A 17578-nucleotide genomic window follows, 5' to 3' on the forward strand; every position below is an offset into this window, starting at 1 on the left:
ACGGGTGTGCATGGTTTATGTGTGCTTGGAGGATGATGTGTATAAAAAATGCCAGACTTGCTTGAGATTGATTCTCGTTTCTTGTACAAGTCCAAGCATCTGTTAGGAAAATTAAAAACATCATAAAGCCTACTGGACGCAGCATGTTTTTCCAATGAAAGGCATAACAGTAAAAGAAAACACTGAGGTCAAAGTGTATAGAGAATGGTATCTTCCCTCAAAATGCTGTTTCATCTAGACATGGTAAGACCAAAAATTTGCACATATATGAAAACTAAAACACTCTCTTGTGTTACAGCAATTTTCATGTTGGTTTATCCAAAAATCTGGTAAAAGATTTCCTGCCCTAAGAGCTTCTTGGATTTGCTGTTAATGGGTAGTAATAAGGTTCTGTTTAAACCATCTGGGTCTCCTGTTAAAAAAAAAAAATAATAATAATAATGCAAATAATGCATTTATTACATATTTTAAATTGTTGTTTAGATGCTGTTTAACAAACCTATTTTCCTGCCTGTTATATGGTCTTGGATTATTGTCCTTTTATAGAGCACTTGATAATGATAAGCTCTGCTCTGAGTGGCTGGTTTGCCAGATATTCTCATAACTAGCAGGGATGTTGGTGATAAGCTGATGAGGAGCAGCAGTGTTTGAGGTTCAAAATACAGATTTCCATTCTAGGGCCCGTTATAGTGACAAACATTTGACAATGACAGATTTTCTGTAAAGATATTTATAAATATTCATATATATATATATATATATATATATATATATATATATATATGCCTGTGCCTGTGAATGATCCAACTAAAACTAATAATCCTGTAATTCGTTTTTATCCCATAACTGAGTTGACTTTTTATGCAAACCTCTGGGCTCTCAAACCCTATGCCTGGTCCCTGTTTTATGGATCTGCACCTCACGCCAAGGCACGAGTGTGTAATCAGCGAATGAGGACCACCTGCACATTCATCTGCTTACCCTCAACTGAGCACAGGGCTGCAGAGACCCCCATCGGCCTCTTTGAATTAACCAGAGTGCCTTTTGGGCTCCACACAGCACCATACTTGTGGCAGGGTAATTTTATTCAGAGGAAAGCAAGGCACGTTCACTGTTTAATATGGAACAGTGATACAGTAATATAGTGTGAAGGCAAAATGAATAAAGTGAATCAAAACTCAATCCAAAGCAGGCATGGGGGGGGGGGGGCAATGGTGCTTTAGAAGCAACTGCTTACTGAACTTCATGTAACCTTTTTCATATGCTGGGACTATGGGTAGTCCACCTGCTAATCACTAAACATTTGGGCATGTGGAAGCACTGAAGAAATGCCTTTCAAATATCAGTTTTAAAGAATTTCCAAAAAGGGAAATATACCACTATTCTCAGCTCTCAGAGGCTAATCTGCCTGCTTGTTGGGACTGGTCAAAAATATTTCCCACCAACTGTAATAGCACTTTCCTATTTTCTGAGAGAGGAGGACATTCTTGATGTTCTTACAGCACCGCACAAACACAAATATTGTCCTAATTAATGGCAGAGCATATCTCTTCTAGTCATTACAGTTATACTAGATAGTTTGTATTATCTGATTATGGCAGTCCATATTTCCAACCATGTGATCAACAAATAGATGTTGTACCTGTTGCTTTTAGCCTTGAAAGGCTTTTGCTAGTGGACTGGGTTCATGTAAATTTTAGGGGTGTAACTATAAAAAGCTATGACTGTTACATAACAGTTTTAGGGTTTTGGAATTGGCTCATTTTCTGTTTTACTTACATGAGTTTTGTTCTTGAATGAGAAATAACAGTAGTTGAGGTTTGTGGTTTGTCACTTTCAGTGTACTGACGTATCAATATTCAACTATGCCAAAAAAAGTCAAGTCAAGTCAAATTTATTTTTACAACTGTTGTCGTCACAAAGCAGCTTTACATAATTAGTAATTAGTAAAAGAAAGAGACAAAAAAGAAAAAGTGTAAAACATGAAGGATCCAGGACCCCCAGTGAGCCCCAACGGTGACAGTGGCAAGGAAAACTCCCTCAGAGCTGGAGGAAGAAACCTTGGCAGGAACCAAGACTCACAAGGGAGACCCAACCCATCCTCCTCTGATCAGAACTATTGATAAATTATTGATAAAATTGACCAAACCATCTATACTGTTGAACTGCTCTGATCATAATCATAATATAATAATCATGGTGTAGATAGTTAATAGTGGTGATACTAATAATGGCAGATAGTTAAGAGTCCATTTAGGTTTGAACATGGTCATTAGACAGGTAGCAGTGGTAGGAGGGTGTGCCGCTGATCTGGCATGGGTGGTGGTGGGTGGGGGGTCTGATGGTCGGACTGGTAGGTGGCAGCTGGTCTGACGCAGGTAGAGGCCATTTACTCAGAGAAGGTAAACAGAGAGAGTTAGTTCTGTTTCCCATTCGAGGACACACTTAAAACACTTACCTGTTCTCCAGTTTGACTTTACAGTACGACACCAAAGAGTTTTGATGAATGATGAGAATTCCTCCCTGACCTTCATAGTGTTACATTCCTGTTGTTTGAACATGGAAGTTATCTTCAGGAGAAAGAAGTCTAGCAGTGCTGTTGTGTGGAAGGAATGTTGTAAATTTTTAAGCGTTAGAACTTTGCCACCTGTCTGCACCATCTGCTGTGCATCAAACCAGGGGGGCCCAGTGTTGAATTCTTAAGCTTTGAAACCAGAACTTCAACCTCATCCAGGCAATTTTATTTTCAAGACAACTCATTTAGCTTAGCTTGACTATGTAACATTCGATCCTAATTCTAACGTTACACGGTCAATCCTAAATGTTATTTTCAGTATCTTCTATGAGTATGTTGACCAGTCACTAATACTGCAATTGCAATATGTGGCAATGCAGCCCTCGTGCTAGTATTTGCTCTATATTGCACAGCCCAGAAGAACTCTTTTGGTTGAGTTTTTACTACTTAATCATTTCCCCCATTGTTTGCCTTGCAGGTAGGCAATGCATATATACATATTTCATCCACCTAAAGCACTGAGTATTTGATCATGCTTGAGTTGCATGTTTGGAGGTAATAACTAGACTGGCAGAGTAATACGATATGTCTCCAGGGGAAGTGGTAGAACTGCCTGAAGGCTGTTGACGTGCTGTATCTATCTGAGTGTGTGGTTAAATTTCCTCTCGGCTTATTTCCCTCACCACTGACCATACTAATGACCCCGGAACGGCAGTGCCACCCAATATGCGGCACTGGAGCTGGCCGTTCCCACAAACACCAACACGTCCAGCATCAACAAACACGTGGAAACATTTCACTGTGGGGCAGCTCATGGGAGGGGGGCCGGGTTGTTTATCTTGGGGTCAAGAGAGTTAACACACCATCACGGAAAAGAGCGCTCTTAACCTCTAGCCCCACACGCTTTACACATGACTTAATAACGACACGCATATGTGCTTGGACAGATTTGCATATTCAATTCAATTCAATTCTATTCAATACAAATTTATTTCAGTAGTGTTTTTCACAATGTATGTTGTCACAAAGCAGCTTTACAGAGATCCAGGTCCTATTAGAGTCTCTATTGAGGAAGCCAATGGCCACAGTGGCAAGGAAAACCTCCATCGAGAGGAAGAAACCTTGGTAGCAACCTATCCTCCTCGGGTTGCCGTTAGTGCTTGTCTTCATGGTTGCTAAAGAAATCCACATCTTATGTACTATCACTGTTTTTAGAGTGATACAATCAGTAAGATTTGGTTTAAATCAAATCCATTCCAGAAAAAATTGTGAATCTTACTATTATAAATATTAACCATAGTTTCAAACACTGTTAAAACTATATATCTACAGAAATAGGGTAAATAAAAAAAGAAGAGTGTAGACTATAAACCACTAAGAAGAATTTTAGAATTGTGGTAATCATCCTGTCTGTGATGTGGTTTGAGACAGCTTCAGAAATAAGTAACACATTTACAGCACCATACACCCTGATTTAGCGCTCATCACACACACAGACACATGGTTATACTCAACATTTCAAGAATTTTCCGAGTTTACCTACAAAGTACAACCTGCTCAGAACAATTGGTACTTTCTTTTTGTGAACAGTTAGCCAGCATACCATGGCGGTCATGCTGAAGTGGGATATAGTAGCTGAAGTCTGAAGTTCACAAGTGAAATTCTCAACATCTTAACTTTAAAAGCAGGACTGATGCAAACACATTTCACAGGGTTTGAATATGTGCTGGTGATTCTATATAAGCACCTGAATACATGTTCTAAAAAACAGCAATATATGCATTTCATAAATTATCATAATTAACATTGTTGCTTAATTAACGTATCTAGTAGGTGGTAGTGTCTACCAGTGGTAGTGCGAATGAAGTGAAATCAGATGTGAAATTAAATTATTTCTGTCTGATGCTAATAGGTCAAGCATAAAGTGGAAGGCAAGACATCTACCAGACTTTTTGTATATAAAATCTCTACACTCTACAATATTTGAGATTAGTTATTAAATGAGTTGTGCAACTCATTTGATATTATGTCAAAAAGTGAATACGGCAAAAATGGAGATTTTTTTGTGGAAAAGTGATGATATGTTAAAAATAACTATTCAAATGACCTTTCCTGATTAAATGTATTATAGTTTTGGCTACAAAGGTAATCACCAAATACATAATTGGTCAAATGAGTTGGGATAGTCCAATTTAAAAGCTGTACACCAGTTTCCTTTCAAACTGGTTTGAAATGTTGAAACTGGCCTCCAGTTCTTCGGCAGATGACAAAACGAACTCTTTGGCAATAGGCAGACGTCTGTTTTATTTATTTATTTAATTAATTTATTTATTATTTAAAGGGTTTCACGGTCAGTATAAACTTTACACATGTTCAAATAAAGTTAAAATGTGAGGCCGTCAAGAACAGAAGTAAATTCATAATATTTTTCACACCATAACAATTCATACTGCATCTACTGTTGTAGAGAAAAGTGGTATATAAAATTACTGTTTCATTGTTATTAAATTACTATTCATTTCCACTTCCACTGTGTATATTCTACATGTAGCTTACTCCCTACCTCAGGTCATGCTGCTTGGAGAAGTATTTGGCATTAAGGCACCTAATGTGTTGTGATTTTCTAGATAACAGAGAAATGTTGAGTCTCCTGCTCTCCTACAGTGTGGGGCACATCTTGCTCCCACTCAGAGAAAGTTCACGAAAGCCTTTAACCATATGTCAGAGACCTGAAACACACACAAACAGACTTATAAACTCAATTTCCCTCCAACCTGGTGCTTTAATTCATCTCAGCAAGAGAGAGAGAGAGAGAGAGAGGGAGTGAGAATAGCACAAGCTTTCTGTTCAGGATGTCAGAGTATCACATGTTGTGTTTTCATTCATAGCATTATTGCAAAGAGGCCTAACAAAGAGAAGAGTGGACCCCTTCTCCGTGGCAGAACGTCTGGCGAGTCGTTTGTTTTGGGCAAACTGTCGCAGGAGCTAAATCAGCTCAAGCCACAGCTACAAGAGCCAACGTCCTGTAGGCTTTGAAGGACTAAGGGTTGAACATAATAACACACTTTAGCTCTTTGTAGGATGAATATATCCAGTCACACAGTATCATAACATGTTATTACTATTATTATCTGGGACTAGCATTGAAATATGATTTATTAAAACAGTATATTCAGATTCTGCCTTTTCTTGTATTTTTGCCAGTGCTAATGTTTGGCTGTTTTTATCTACTTAGACTGTCAAACTGTCTCGATCATTATAATACATTCCAACAGCAATACAGCTACTATATAGTACTTAAAAAGGGGTTGTAACATTAGTGGAATCCTTTTTGTTGCTTTGCAGAACCTTTTTGAAAGGTCATTTAAAGAACCATAAACAAGAAGAACAATTTAACCAGGAAAAAAACAAAACAACAAATATTTGAATATGAATTCATACCATATGAATTCAAATGGTTCTGTCTTGGATATATTATTATTTCTTTGCCTTTAGTAAATATTTTGGAATTTGAGCTTTCTGTGTGCTACCATGTTTTCTTCCACTGTATTAAAGCTCTATGCTGCCTTTGGTGTTGGATGCACTGCAGTATTTTGAGAACAAGCACACAAGCCCATTCAGAAGTGCTTTTTGTTGTATTTCTTTGATCAAAGTTACACTAAAAAATGATTGATGGGTGACATGGGCTGTGTTCACACGTAGGAAGAGTCAAGCCAAAATCAGATTTTCTCACCAAATTTGATTTTCCCCTTCTTCTTAGCATGCCTCAGTCATGAATGTCGAGTTGGGTTGATGTAAAAAACACAATAATTGCAATCTTCCTGGCATTGCCTCATTGCTTTGTGTTGCTGTGTGTTTTTTTTTTTTAGGCTAATGTATATAAACACCCTCTTTTATGATTGGCTGTCCAGATGGCAGTATCAACACTCACTTGAATTGACAGTAAAACCTGCTTTAGGCCGAATAGGTGGTCTTACTTGCCATTTACAATGTGCTGTTTTTGCAGCTCACTATTCCTCTGTGATCTGGGGCTTGAATATTATATTTTATATAAAACATAAGTATGGTTGATAAATGATAACGACCTTAACATTAGTGCGCTAAACTTATAAAATGCAATTTAGTGAATGTACTTATGTGTGTACATGAACGCAGGATGAAAATTCTAGTAAGCAGAAGTAAATATCACAGAGAATTACTCTGGTGGCTCTGTTCCCACTCGCCTCGGGCTGGAATGTGTGTTGGCCAACAGTATTGAGCCATCACCACCACAGCCGCTGCCTTGACTAGTAGTGTTTATGACTGGGGCTCAGGAAGGCGTATATTTTTACCTGTGTTGTAGGTCTGGGGGGGGGGTTGTAAGTGGACACCGGTCAGCGCTGTGAGCCAGTTTAGCTCAAAAGCAGAGCCGCCCACAACTATTTTCACTATGTATGCAGAGTGGCAGTTCCTATGTGATCGTATATGTATGCTGGTACATACATCATTGTGATAGCGGGAGGGGTAAAGCAAAGGACAGAGGCCTTCAGAAGAGAAAGGTCAAGCGTGGAGGGAATGAGGACGAGAAAAGAGAATCGGAAATATGAGTTGCGGTGCGCTGGGATTGGTGAGGACAGCAGCAGCAAATGAAGAGATTGACTTCTGCTCATTAGAGTCTTGATTAAATATTACCCCTGTTATGCAAAACCTTGGATCTTTACCTATTTTTGCTATTTTCACTTTTTGGCATAATGTAAATCTGGCAGTTTTTTACATTGTGTCAAAAGTTCATGAACGGACTAATAGAAATACTCCAAAATGACTTGGAATAAAATCTTGACTTCCATTAAAAGTGAAGTTGTAAGATATTTCTATTATATACTTGCTATTTCTGTATCCATTCAAATACAGTCTTATGCTATGTATGATTTGAATAACATAACATGTTTACATTTTGCAAAATTGTTAGAGCTCAATTTCTATTTATTTGTAAAATTTAACATATTCAAAAAATTAAACAGAACATTTTCTGTGCCATAAAAGTTGTTCAATCCATACCTTACCTTTTTTTGCAAATATGCTACATTTGTCAAATGAACTATAATTATGCATCATACTGTGCAAGTATCCATCTCTGTAGGTGATTTAAGGTCTTTTTTTAATTTAGAAAATCAAGAATTACATCTATTATTTCAGTATTATATTATATATTATATTTTCAGTAATTGCCTAGTTTAGAGCTTAATTTATTAACATTAAGCTCAAATATCCAGCAATTTGTATTTCAATTTGATTGATGCTTTTCATCATCATTTACATTTTACATCAGTAGATTATAATGATTTTTAACTTTTCATATATATATATATATATATATATATATATATATATATATATATATATATATATATATATATAATTACCATGCTGTAATTTAATTTCATTTTATTAAGCATACATAGAGGTGAGTGGTGATGTGATACATTTCGTCTGTTACATTTTAAAGAACAGTTACTTTTAAAAGACAGAGCAAAGGGAAAATCTGAGTAACATGATTTATCACCTACTCCATATGTTCTGCATATGTGTTCATCCTATGGATGATCTTCCTACTTAGTGGTCTTTTCACTCGATACTTTCTTAATCTTACTCTAGCAACTACTTAGATGACTATTTTCACTTCTACTCCAGTAATTCCTATTCTGAAGTAACAGTACCTGCACTTGAGTGCACGTTTTGGTCAGACGTGCTGGAAAAGAAAAGGTCTGCATGCAGGGGTGAATGCTAGGCTAATGCTAATCTTGACATTTAGTAAAGAGTAAAGGGTAAATTTCCCTTTTCCGGACCATCCCAGCCCCCCTCATCTCCCTTTCCAAAGGAGAAGGCCAGAGCAGCAGGAGCAGATTAGCTTAGAACAATAACAATCATGCAAACGAAGGGAGTGTGTGCTTGTTAGCATCTCAGCAGCGTCTGCACGCCGCTGCAGGTATGGTTCCTATTTCACACTCCTGCGCGGGAGGTTGCAGAGGTCAGTCGATGGAAGTGATTTAGTCCCGGAAAAGCAGACACACAGCACAGGTTAATCTGTTACGCCGACAGGCATTAGGGGGGGTTAGCTAGCGATGGCAGATGGAGATATAGTATAGGGATGTGCAAATGGGGTAATTTTGATAATTAAGTCTATCTTAATGAGCCAATGAATGGATATTTGGTTAAAGGGGGCATGAGTGGAGATTTAAGAAATGTGAGCACTAGCATGAACTCCCCAACTCATCCCAAAAGTATCATCATCATCATTCCAGAGAACACAACTCCACTGCCTGCCCATAGCATTAGGCATAGTGCGAAGAGGGTAATGTTTATCTGCTCTGGAGAGTCCTATTCTATTGGCAGTAGTTCTCTACAGGTACTAGACAAGCTGTTTGTGTGTGCATTTGCACATCTGTGTAAGCAATGGGTGCAACTTAAAGTAGCAGAATGCATTCATTAGAAGGGGTGTCCACAAACATTTGTCCATATAGTGTAAGTTTCTCATACAGACTGTCAGGAAATCTGGACTGGGCAGCTGCTTTCTCAGGTTATCTCAGGCACAGTGTTCTTCAGACTAATTCCCCAGTGTAATAGTGTAAAATACTGAGCGTGAAACGGCTTAGGCCAGGAACAAGCTTCAGCTCATTTTCGGAACCACAGCATGAGCTGTGTGCTGCTGCATTACTACTGTTTTCTTTTCATTGCAGGTCCTCCAGGAAAGCGTGGTCGGATGGGCAGAAGAGGAGATCCCGGTGAGTCTTACACTGTCCCACTCTCCCTTCACTCTCTCTTTGACTCGCAGATCAGATCTCCGGGTTTGAACGATCAGTAAATATTAGTATTTGGACCAGAACGGGCCCTTAATGCTTTAGCTAATGTGAGTCATTTCTAAACATGGATCAGACTTCAGTAAGTAAGAAAGTGACTGGAAGGATCTGAGTCAGTGTGGAGTCACTGTCTGGTCTCACACTGCTGTAATGACAATAAGCCAGACTCAGCAAAGAGTCATTTGCTGCCATTTTTGAGATACAGTACATATGTAGTGATCTAACAACTGAATTGGAGCCAATAGGAAGCCCATTGACTTCTTTTTGGCTTCTTATTGGGGAAAGTGGTAAAATGGGTCCCACTTATGTTGAATGGCTTTCTTATAACATTTACATTTACAGCAAAGGTGATTCACTGTTTACTCAAGAAAAACCTCAGCTAGTTATCTTAGAGTCAATATGGAGACCATAATACTCTACTCTTCACCCAAGTCCTCTCAGAAGAGGAGGGTCTTCAGTCTGGGTTTGAAGACAGTGACCGTTGGACTCTGCTGTTCGGACATTTAGGGGAAGTTCGTTCCACCACTTCGTTGCAGGACAGAAAAAAGTCTGGACACTCGTCTTCCGTGGATTATAGGGGATGGCGGGTCGAGCCGAGCCGTACTTGAAGCTGGAAGGGCTCTTGGTACGGATCGGCTTTTGACCATCGCCATCAAGTACGGAGGGGTTGGCTGGTCCAGTCTTGGTTTTGTAGGCCATAATCTTTTGACCTGGGCAGCAGCTACAGGAAGCCAGTGTAGCGAGAATGCAGCAGAGTAGTGACAGGGCTGAATTTATAACTTAAGAACTGTATAATAACACATTAACGCTCCATGCAATAACAGTGATCAATGCAACTAATAGTGCAACTAATAGTGATCAATGCACCGTAATAACAGATGAATTACAGTCGGACAGATTATATAATTACACATGCATATTGACTTCTGAGACTTGTCTCTCACAAGTCTATCTTAAAAACTGTAACAGTGCATTCACAATCATGTGGTTATACATGTGTAATACATGTGTAATACATGTGTAATTGCATTAAGATTAACCACTACTGCTTTTCTTGGTACAGCCATTGAGATACACTTGTGTAATTGCAATGAGTCAAACCTGAGGCTAATACACACATGTAATTATACAAACTGTATACTGCGTATACTGGTTAACTAGTCCTAGACTTTTTTTTTTGTATGTTGTAACAGCATATTCAGACTGATGTGGTTATACATGTGTAATAAGACAAGGACAGTCATATTTATTACAATTAAAAGCTGCTGCTTTTTCTGTTCATTATTGTGTAATTTTATGTGTTAAAAACTGAAGGTGATACACATGTGTAATTACATAAACTGTACCACTGTAAAGCATCTGTAATAGCAAAGAAATCACCGGTAGTTACATTGATATTACATGATTGGTATATGTAATTACACAGTTATTAGAGACACTTCACATAAAGTTGGACCAAAATATTCCCCCACTACCTTTAATATGTGGTCCATGAAGTTCTTCACCACTCGAACCCAGTACACGTAAAACGCCACAATAACGAACAGAAAAAGCAAATTTTAATTGTAATAAATATGACTGCCCTTGTCTTATTACACATGTATAACCACATCAGTCTGAATATGCTGTTACAGCATCTGTTAATTCATATCATATCTGTTATATGTGGTCCATGGAGTTCTTCATCACTCGGACCCAGTCCCTACCATTATCGTAATTTTTGCCACTCTCTGACGGTATACATAGTGCTTCCATTGAACAGAACGTCCCACACTGGTCCAGACCTCCTTTAATCATATCTGTTCTCACCAGAACCAGGGCAGATCTTCAGTATCTGGTCTCCAAAGCGTGACTTCACCCCCTGGCAGAACATAATAGTTCTAATCATCTCATTCACAGAGAGATAGTGCCTTCGAAACTCAACATGGTTCTACTTGGCTTTGCCCTTTTATTGTTATTTGGCAGTTGGAGCCACGCTACAGACGGATAGGGCAGGTCCGCTTTTAGCCCCAGTTCCCGGCATCTCTCTGCTTCACCAGGCCTGGTTTTGTTTTGCGGAAGAAAGAGGAAACGTCTGAAAGCTGGAACACATTTAACAGACAAATCATCAGGCAGATTAGAGAAGTCACAGGGCTCCACGAGAGCGCGACAAAATAAAGATATTAATCACTTCACTGTAAATTACTGCTCTGTGGTATGGATGGAAAAGGCACTACACAAACAAACATCACCATGGCTCTGTTTTACACCCTCTCTCGCCTTCCCGTGTCAGCCTGATGACAGCGGGACCACTAATTACAATCTGTGTAGCGTTAAAATTAGGCAGGAAAGGAGAGATTTTGGAAATCTGCCTTCTCACAAGCAAAATATAGCACAACCTTTTACTGACTCAGTTCTCTCGGAGAGGACATGTGAAGTTCAGCTGTCCTCTGCAGTGGTCAGAGAGCTTGAGCTCTTGATCTTACAGTGAAGTGAATGTGGAGATTAGTCTTATTGGAAGCTGCTTGACATGAGTCTGTTTAAAACGTTTCACAGCCCCCTGCTGTCCTCATACAGGTCAACCGTTCGTCTATGCTATGTCTAAATAAGCTAAACTAATGCTACGCTAAATACATTTTAAATGGGCCCTAGAACGTTGAACAGAAGACTGTTTTTGACGGATTTTGTCCGTAGCATAGTTAAATAATGGCGATGGTCAAAAGCCAATCCGCACCAAGAGCCCTTTGGGCTTCGAGTATGACCCGGCTCGACCCGCCATCCCTCAAAATCCACGGAAGACGAGCGTCCAGACTTTTTACTGTCCTGCACCAAAGTGGTGGAACGAACTTCTCCTGGGTGTCCGAACAGCAGAGTCCAATGCTCGCTGTCTTCAAACCCAGACTGAAGACCCTCCTCTTCTGAGAGGACTTGGGTGAAGAGTAGAGTATTATGGTCTCCATATTGACTCTAAGATTAGAGGATCTTTGATTTTTAGTCTATTTAAACTAGCTGAGGTTCTTCTTGAGTAAACAGTGAAGCACTTTTGTAAGTTGCTCTGGAGAAGAGCATCTGCTAAATGCCTTAAATGTAAATGTAGATAAAGGTTCATTACATAGCAGAAGCTCTTATCCAGAGCGACTTACAAAAGTGCTTCACTGTTTACTCAAGAAGAACCTCAGCTAGTTTCAATAGACTAGAAACTCAAAGATCCTCTAATCTTAGAGTCAATATGGAGACCATAATACTCTACTTCACCCAAGTCCTCTCAGAAGAGGAGGGTCTTCAGTCTGGGTTTGAGGACAGTGAGTGTTGGTCTCTGCTGTTTGGACACCCAGGGTTCAGGATTCACGGAAGTCACAAACTGAAAACCTCTTCCTTCATAACAAAATCCAGCAGAACCAAAACAGAGCTGGAAAACGAGACAATTCCAAAGCCCATAATACTCTTCACTCGTTATATTTGCACCACCAAACCAATATTTGTATAAACCAGTATCAACAAGTGGTGTTGATACTTGAGAGCAGCTCCTCACCTCCAGACTAGTTCTGCTAGTTATGGGATATGAGTTGCTACAGGAACCTGGCCTCGTGACCGCAGCCTTTCCTGTACCGGTGTCCGCAGAAGGGGAGCTTATACAGTATGTTTCAATCTGAGGCAAAATAACAGGGTGGTAAATAGGATTGTAGTCCCAAGCATAGTCACACACTTATTATTTATATTATTTATATTACTTAAACACTCAATAAATGTGTTTAATTACACCTTAAAGTACAGAAGAACTGATTCTGACTTAAATACGGAATAGCTAAGTACTGATTATTTCTGAAATGAAATAATTTATAAGACAATTATTACAAAGAAACCAATGGTGAAATATTTACAATATTCCAGATGTCTCATTATGTCCAGGTGGCTTTCATTTTACAGCAGTAACCCTGTATTTGTTTTCTGTATGTGTTCTTTTTGCAGGACCCCCAGTAAGTACCTCACCCCCATATATCATTCCCTCCATGCTGATGCAGGTATCACTGTAGTCTGGTGTGGTAAGTAGCTCCTGGTTCACAGAGACGAGGCTGAGCAAAGAAACATAAACAGACACTCCAGGCTTCAGTACCTGTGTACAGGGTCTAGACATGAAATATCAGTGTGAAAACTATCATCCAGAGACAGGACCTGCAGGGGATCAAACACTCAGTGCTATGACCCTTAGTGGGCAGTTCTATTTTGAAATCATTGAAACTGGCGTGAACGTGGTGAACATGGTGTTGTGGAGTCGATTTTTGAGCCAGGAGGAGAGTCAGGAGATTAGAGATGTATGAGGAAGGTTATTCTGCGAGTGTTCAGTCTCAGTGTCCCATCTCATATAGGCAGTTTTGTACAATTCATTTAATATACCAGATACCCGACATATATAAAAGAATATCCATCAGTGGTCACTCACATACTGACTGGACATATATCCAAAGTTTTGTTTTCTGCATTTTGACCCTCTTTTAAATTTGAACAGGGCAAGGCTGGACGAGACGGTTACCCGGTAAATGCTATTCAAATTATTCACTCTTACTCCTTTTCACATCCATCAACCCCAAACCTCCATACTGGGCCTGTCCTTGTGTTTTCTACACCTTTTACCTTTTTCACCTGCCAGATCTATTTCTGAGGTTTATACTCACCACAGTCCTGCTTCTAATCTTCTCATCTTTACCATATTTCCCATTTTTACTACACTAACATAAATCCTGTTTAAAATATCAATATTTAATATATAATAGCTGTGACATACTAAAACAGCTGGAGAGCTAGCTAGTTGTAGTAGATTATTTGTAGCATTTGCTAATATCACCAGTTATTAGGTTATGAAACTGAGGTAGAAGTGTCTGATGGTCTTCTTCCGGCCTCTCTGTGAGCCGTGATTTAAAGGATATTAGACTTAACTCAAAAGCTGCCTACTTAGACATGTCATAACACATGCCTAAGCGCTGACTAATGCGTTTATTATACAGTCCTTAAATATTTATAAACAACTTATGCTAGTAATGCAGGCGTCTTATGTGGGGCCCTAATCTACAGTGATGGACATTTGCTCCAGCACTGCTACGACCCGACATTACCAAGCAGTAAACTTATGACTTATGACACTTCTGAAAGGCCCCTTATAACAGTGCAATGTACATGCTTGTGATTGCTGGTCTGAGCTGTATATAAGCAGTTTCACTTCAAACGTCATTAGGTCCTATGTAGGAGGCATTTCAGGGGAGGATTTTAATATAGAGCTTAATAAAGCACAAAGGCTTATTACACTATATGTCCAAATGTTTGTGGACACCACATTCTAATGAATGCATTCAGCTGTTTTAAATTGCACCCATACTAATACATGGCGTGTCTATTCCCTGTAGAGGAACAAGCAAGTGTCCCATTACTTTTGCCCATATAGTGTGGGATTTAAATGATCAAATTAGGGACTGTACTGGTTTGTTGTGGATGTTTGTGATATTTGAAGGGAGTGTTAGGACTGGAAAACAATGACAGGCTTCCATTTGAATTCTTCATCACTTCAGACGTCATTAAGTCCTATGTAGGAGGCATTTGCCAGTAGTTAAATTGTTATTGCATGGATTATTAACATTTAATTATACAGTTATTACTGACAGGTAATATAACGTGGGTCCCATCAAAATAATGTTACATGATTTCAGAGGAGGAATTTAATATAGAGCTTAATAAAGCACAGAGACTTATTACACTATATGTCCAAATGTTTGTGGACACCCCATTCTAATGAATGCATTCAGTCTTAAATTGCACCCGTACTAATAAACGGCTTGTCTATTCCCTGTAGAGAAATATTGCCTGTAGAATTACCTAGAAGAACCTTTTAGCACCAGGTTTGGGCTAGAGGGGTAAAAAGCCCCCCTAGCATTGAGCCGTGGAGTAGTGGAACTGTGTTCTCTGGAATGATGGAGGATGGTGCTTCATCCAATGAGTTGGGGAGTCAACACCAACACCAACACCAACATCCTGACCTCACTAAGGCTCTTATCACTGGATGCAATCAAATTCTCACAGCAATGCTCCTCCAACATCTAGTAGAAAGCCTTCTTCACTGGACAGTAGAGACAGTCACTCTAACAAAAGCAGGATCAACTATTTCTTAATACCCTCGATTTCAGAAGAAATGATGCATAAGCAGGTGTCCCAATACTTTTGCCCATATAGTGTGGGATTTAAATGATCAAATTAGGGACTGTACTGGTTTGTTGTGGATGTTTGTGATATTTGAAGGGAGTGTTAGGACTGGAAAACAGCGACAGGGTTAAGAGACAGTTTCTCAAACCCTTCACACACTGATCTTCTCACGACGTACCTTCCATCTGTTTAGACAACAGTCTGTTTCCCATTTGAATTCTTCAGCATCTCTTGCATCACAGTGCAGCAGTGTGTGGCAACCTTTTGCAGTGAAGTTGTGGTCATGTACACAGTGACAGGCTGGTGCCCCCTGGTGGCCTCCAGGAGCAAAGCAAAGGGACCAGTGATGAGGCTGTGCTGAGTCACAGCAGATCTGCTGAGCTCGCGGTAAAGTTGTGGTTAATTTGCTCTTAGTCATGAGATGGATAACATGACACCCTGTTGTGTTTGATTCCTCACTATGTAATCTACTGTCTGGAGAGTCAGTAATGGCCAGCGAGGACAAGTGTTTACATTAGTTATTAAAATAGAGGTGATTGACATGTCTCTTTTAGATGGAATGAATGGATGTATCCATGCAGATGGGTGTATCTCATTACCTGGCTGCTGTAGGAATGTGACTGATGTAGAACCTGGCTGCTGTAGGAACAGTGTGTGTGTGTGTGTGTGTGTGTGTGTGTGTGTGTGTGTGGTGAAGTTTTACACACTACAGCCTTCCCACAGTCTTATGTCTGCCTTATTCTCTTTCCTGCCGGGAAATACCTCCTAATTACACACAGGTGTGTGTGTGTTTGTGTGTGTGTGTGTGTGTGTGCACATGTGAGTACAAGAATCGAAGGCATGAAGTGTCACCGCTATTAAAACTTGTTTGTGTTCTATATATATACAGTGTACCAGCACCAGGAGCTAACTGCCTGCATATCCTGCCCAATGTTTTGGAGATGTTCTGACCCAGCGGTCTAGAACATCACCAAAGTGTCTCAGGTTCCTACACTGCTTCAACATCTTCATCACCTTCATCACTTTTTGCCCTAATATAGCCACCCCTGACAGAGGGAGCCACTGTACATCTGTCAGTGGTACTAATGTTATGGCCGATCGGCGTATATACATGTAGCTTGTTCAGACTGTCAGTCTTAGTCAGGCTAATATTAAACCACCGTTACAACACAGTAAGGTCCAGAGGCTTCAGACCCGTCTCTCATCAGTGAGAGAGTTTTACTGTAGAAGCTCCATCAGATCTCATCAGAACAGATAAAGCAGGTGATCATAAATCCAGTAAACAGGAGAAACCAGAGCTTCTCATTCTGAAGAAAGAAAGTAGTGAGATCTTGTCGATGAGCTCGTCTGAAGAACAGAGCTCGGTTCCTCCAGGTTTCTCCTGGACACTGCCCAGTCCAGCCAGCACAGCGTGGAGGATGTGTTGAACTCCATCAGCAGCAGCAGCAGCAGCAGCAGCAGCAGTTCACCTGATTTACCATCATTAAGCCCTGATTTACATTTACATTTTAAGGCATTTAACAGACACTCTTCTCCAGAGCGACTTACAAAAGTGCTTTACTATTTACCCAAGAAAAAACTCAAATTCAATTCAAAGATCCTCTAATCTTAGACTCTACTAAACACAAGTCAGTAAGGAGACCACTCTGCTATTCGCCCAAGTCCTCTCAGAAGAGGAGGGTCTTCAGTCTGGCTTTGAGGACAGCGAGCGTTGGAGCTGTTCGGACACCCAGTGGAAGCTTGTTCCACCACTTCGGTGCAGGACAGAAAAAAGTCTGGATGCTCGTCTTCCGTGGATCTTAAAGGATGGCGGGTCGAGCCGAGCCGTACTTGAAGCTGGAAGGGCTCTTAGTGCAGATCAGCTTTTGACCATCGGCATCAAGTACGGAGGGGCTGGTCCTTTCTTTGCTTTGTAGGCCAGCATCAAGGTTTTGAATCTGATGCGGACAGCAGCTACAGGAAGCCAGTGAAGGAAACAAACCAAACCAGGTGTTGATCTGAGGAGAACTCTAAATAATACTAGACTCCATGAGGAGAACTTTGGAGATGTTCTAATGAT

General features: G+C 39.9%; 1 protein-coding gene across 1 annotated transcript in view; it reads left to right on the forward strand.

Moving 5' to 3' along the window:
• Positions 1-17578, forward strand: part of col23a1a (collagen type XXIII alpha 1 chain a) — a 163730-nt gene that overhangs the window by 100394 nt on the left and 45758 nt on the right. Inside the window, exons 3-5 of the mRNA XM_072663642.1 lie at positions 9232-9276; positions 13300-13307; positions 13838-13864. Coding sequence (XP_072519743.1) covers positions 9232-9276; positions 13300-13307; positions 13838-13864 — 80 coding nt within the window. The remainder of the gene's footprint in view (positions 1-9231; positions 9277-13299; positions 13308-13837; positions 13865-17578) is intronic.

This window comes from Salminus brasiliensis, chromosome 19, assembly GCF_030463535.1.
Source record: "Salminus brasiliensis chromosome 19, fSalBra1.hap2, whole genome shotgun sequence".
Taxonomy (NCBI): domain Eukaryota; kingdom Metazoa; phylum Chordata; class Actinopteri; order Characiformes; family Bryconidae; genus Salminus; species Salminus brasiliensis.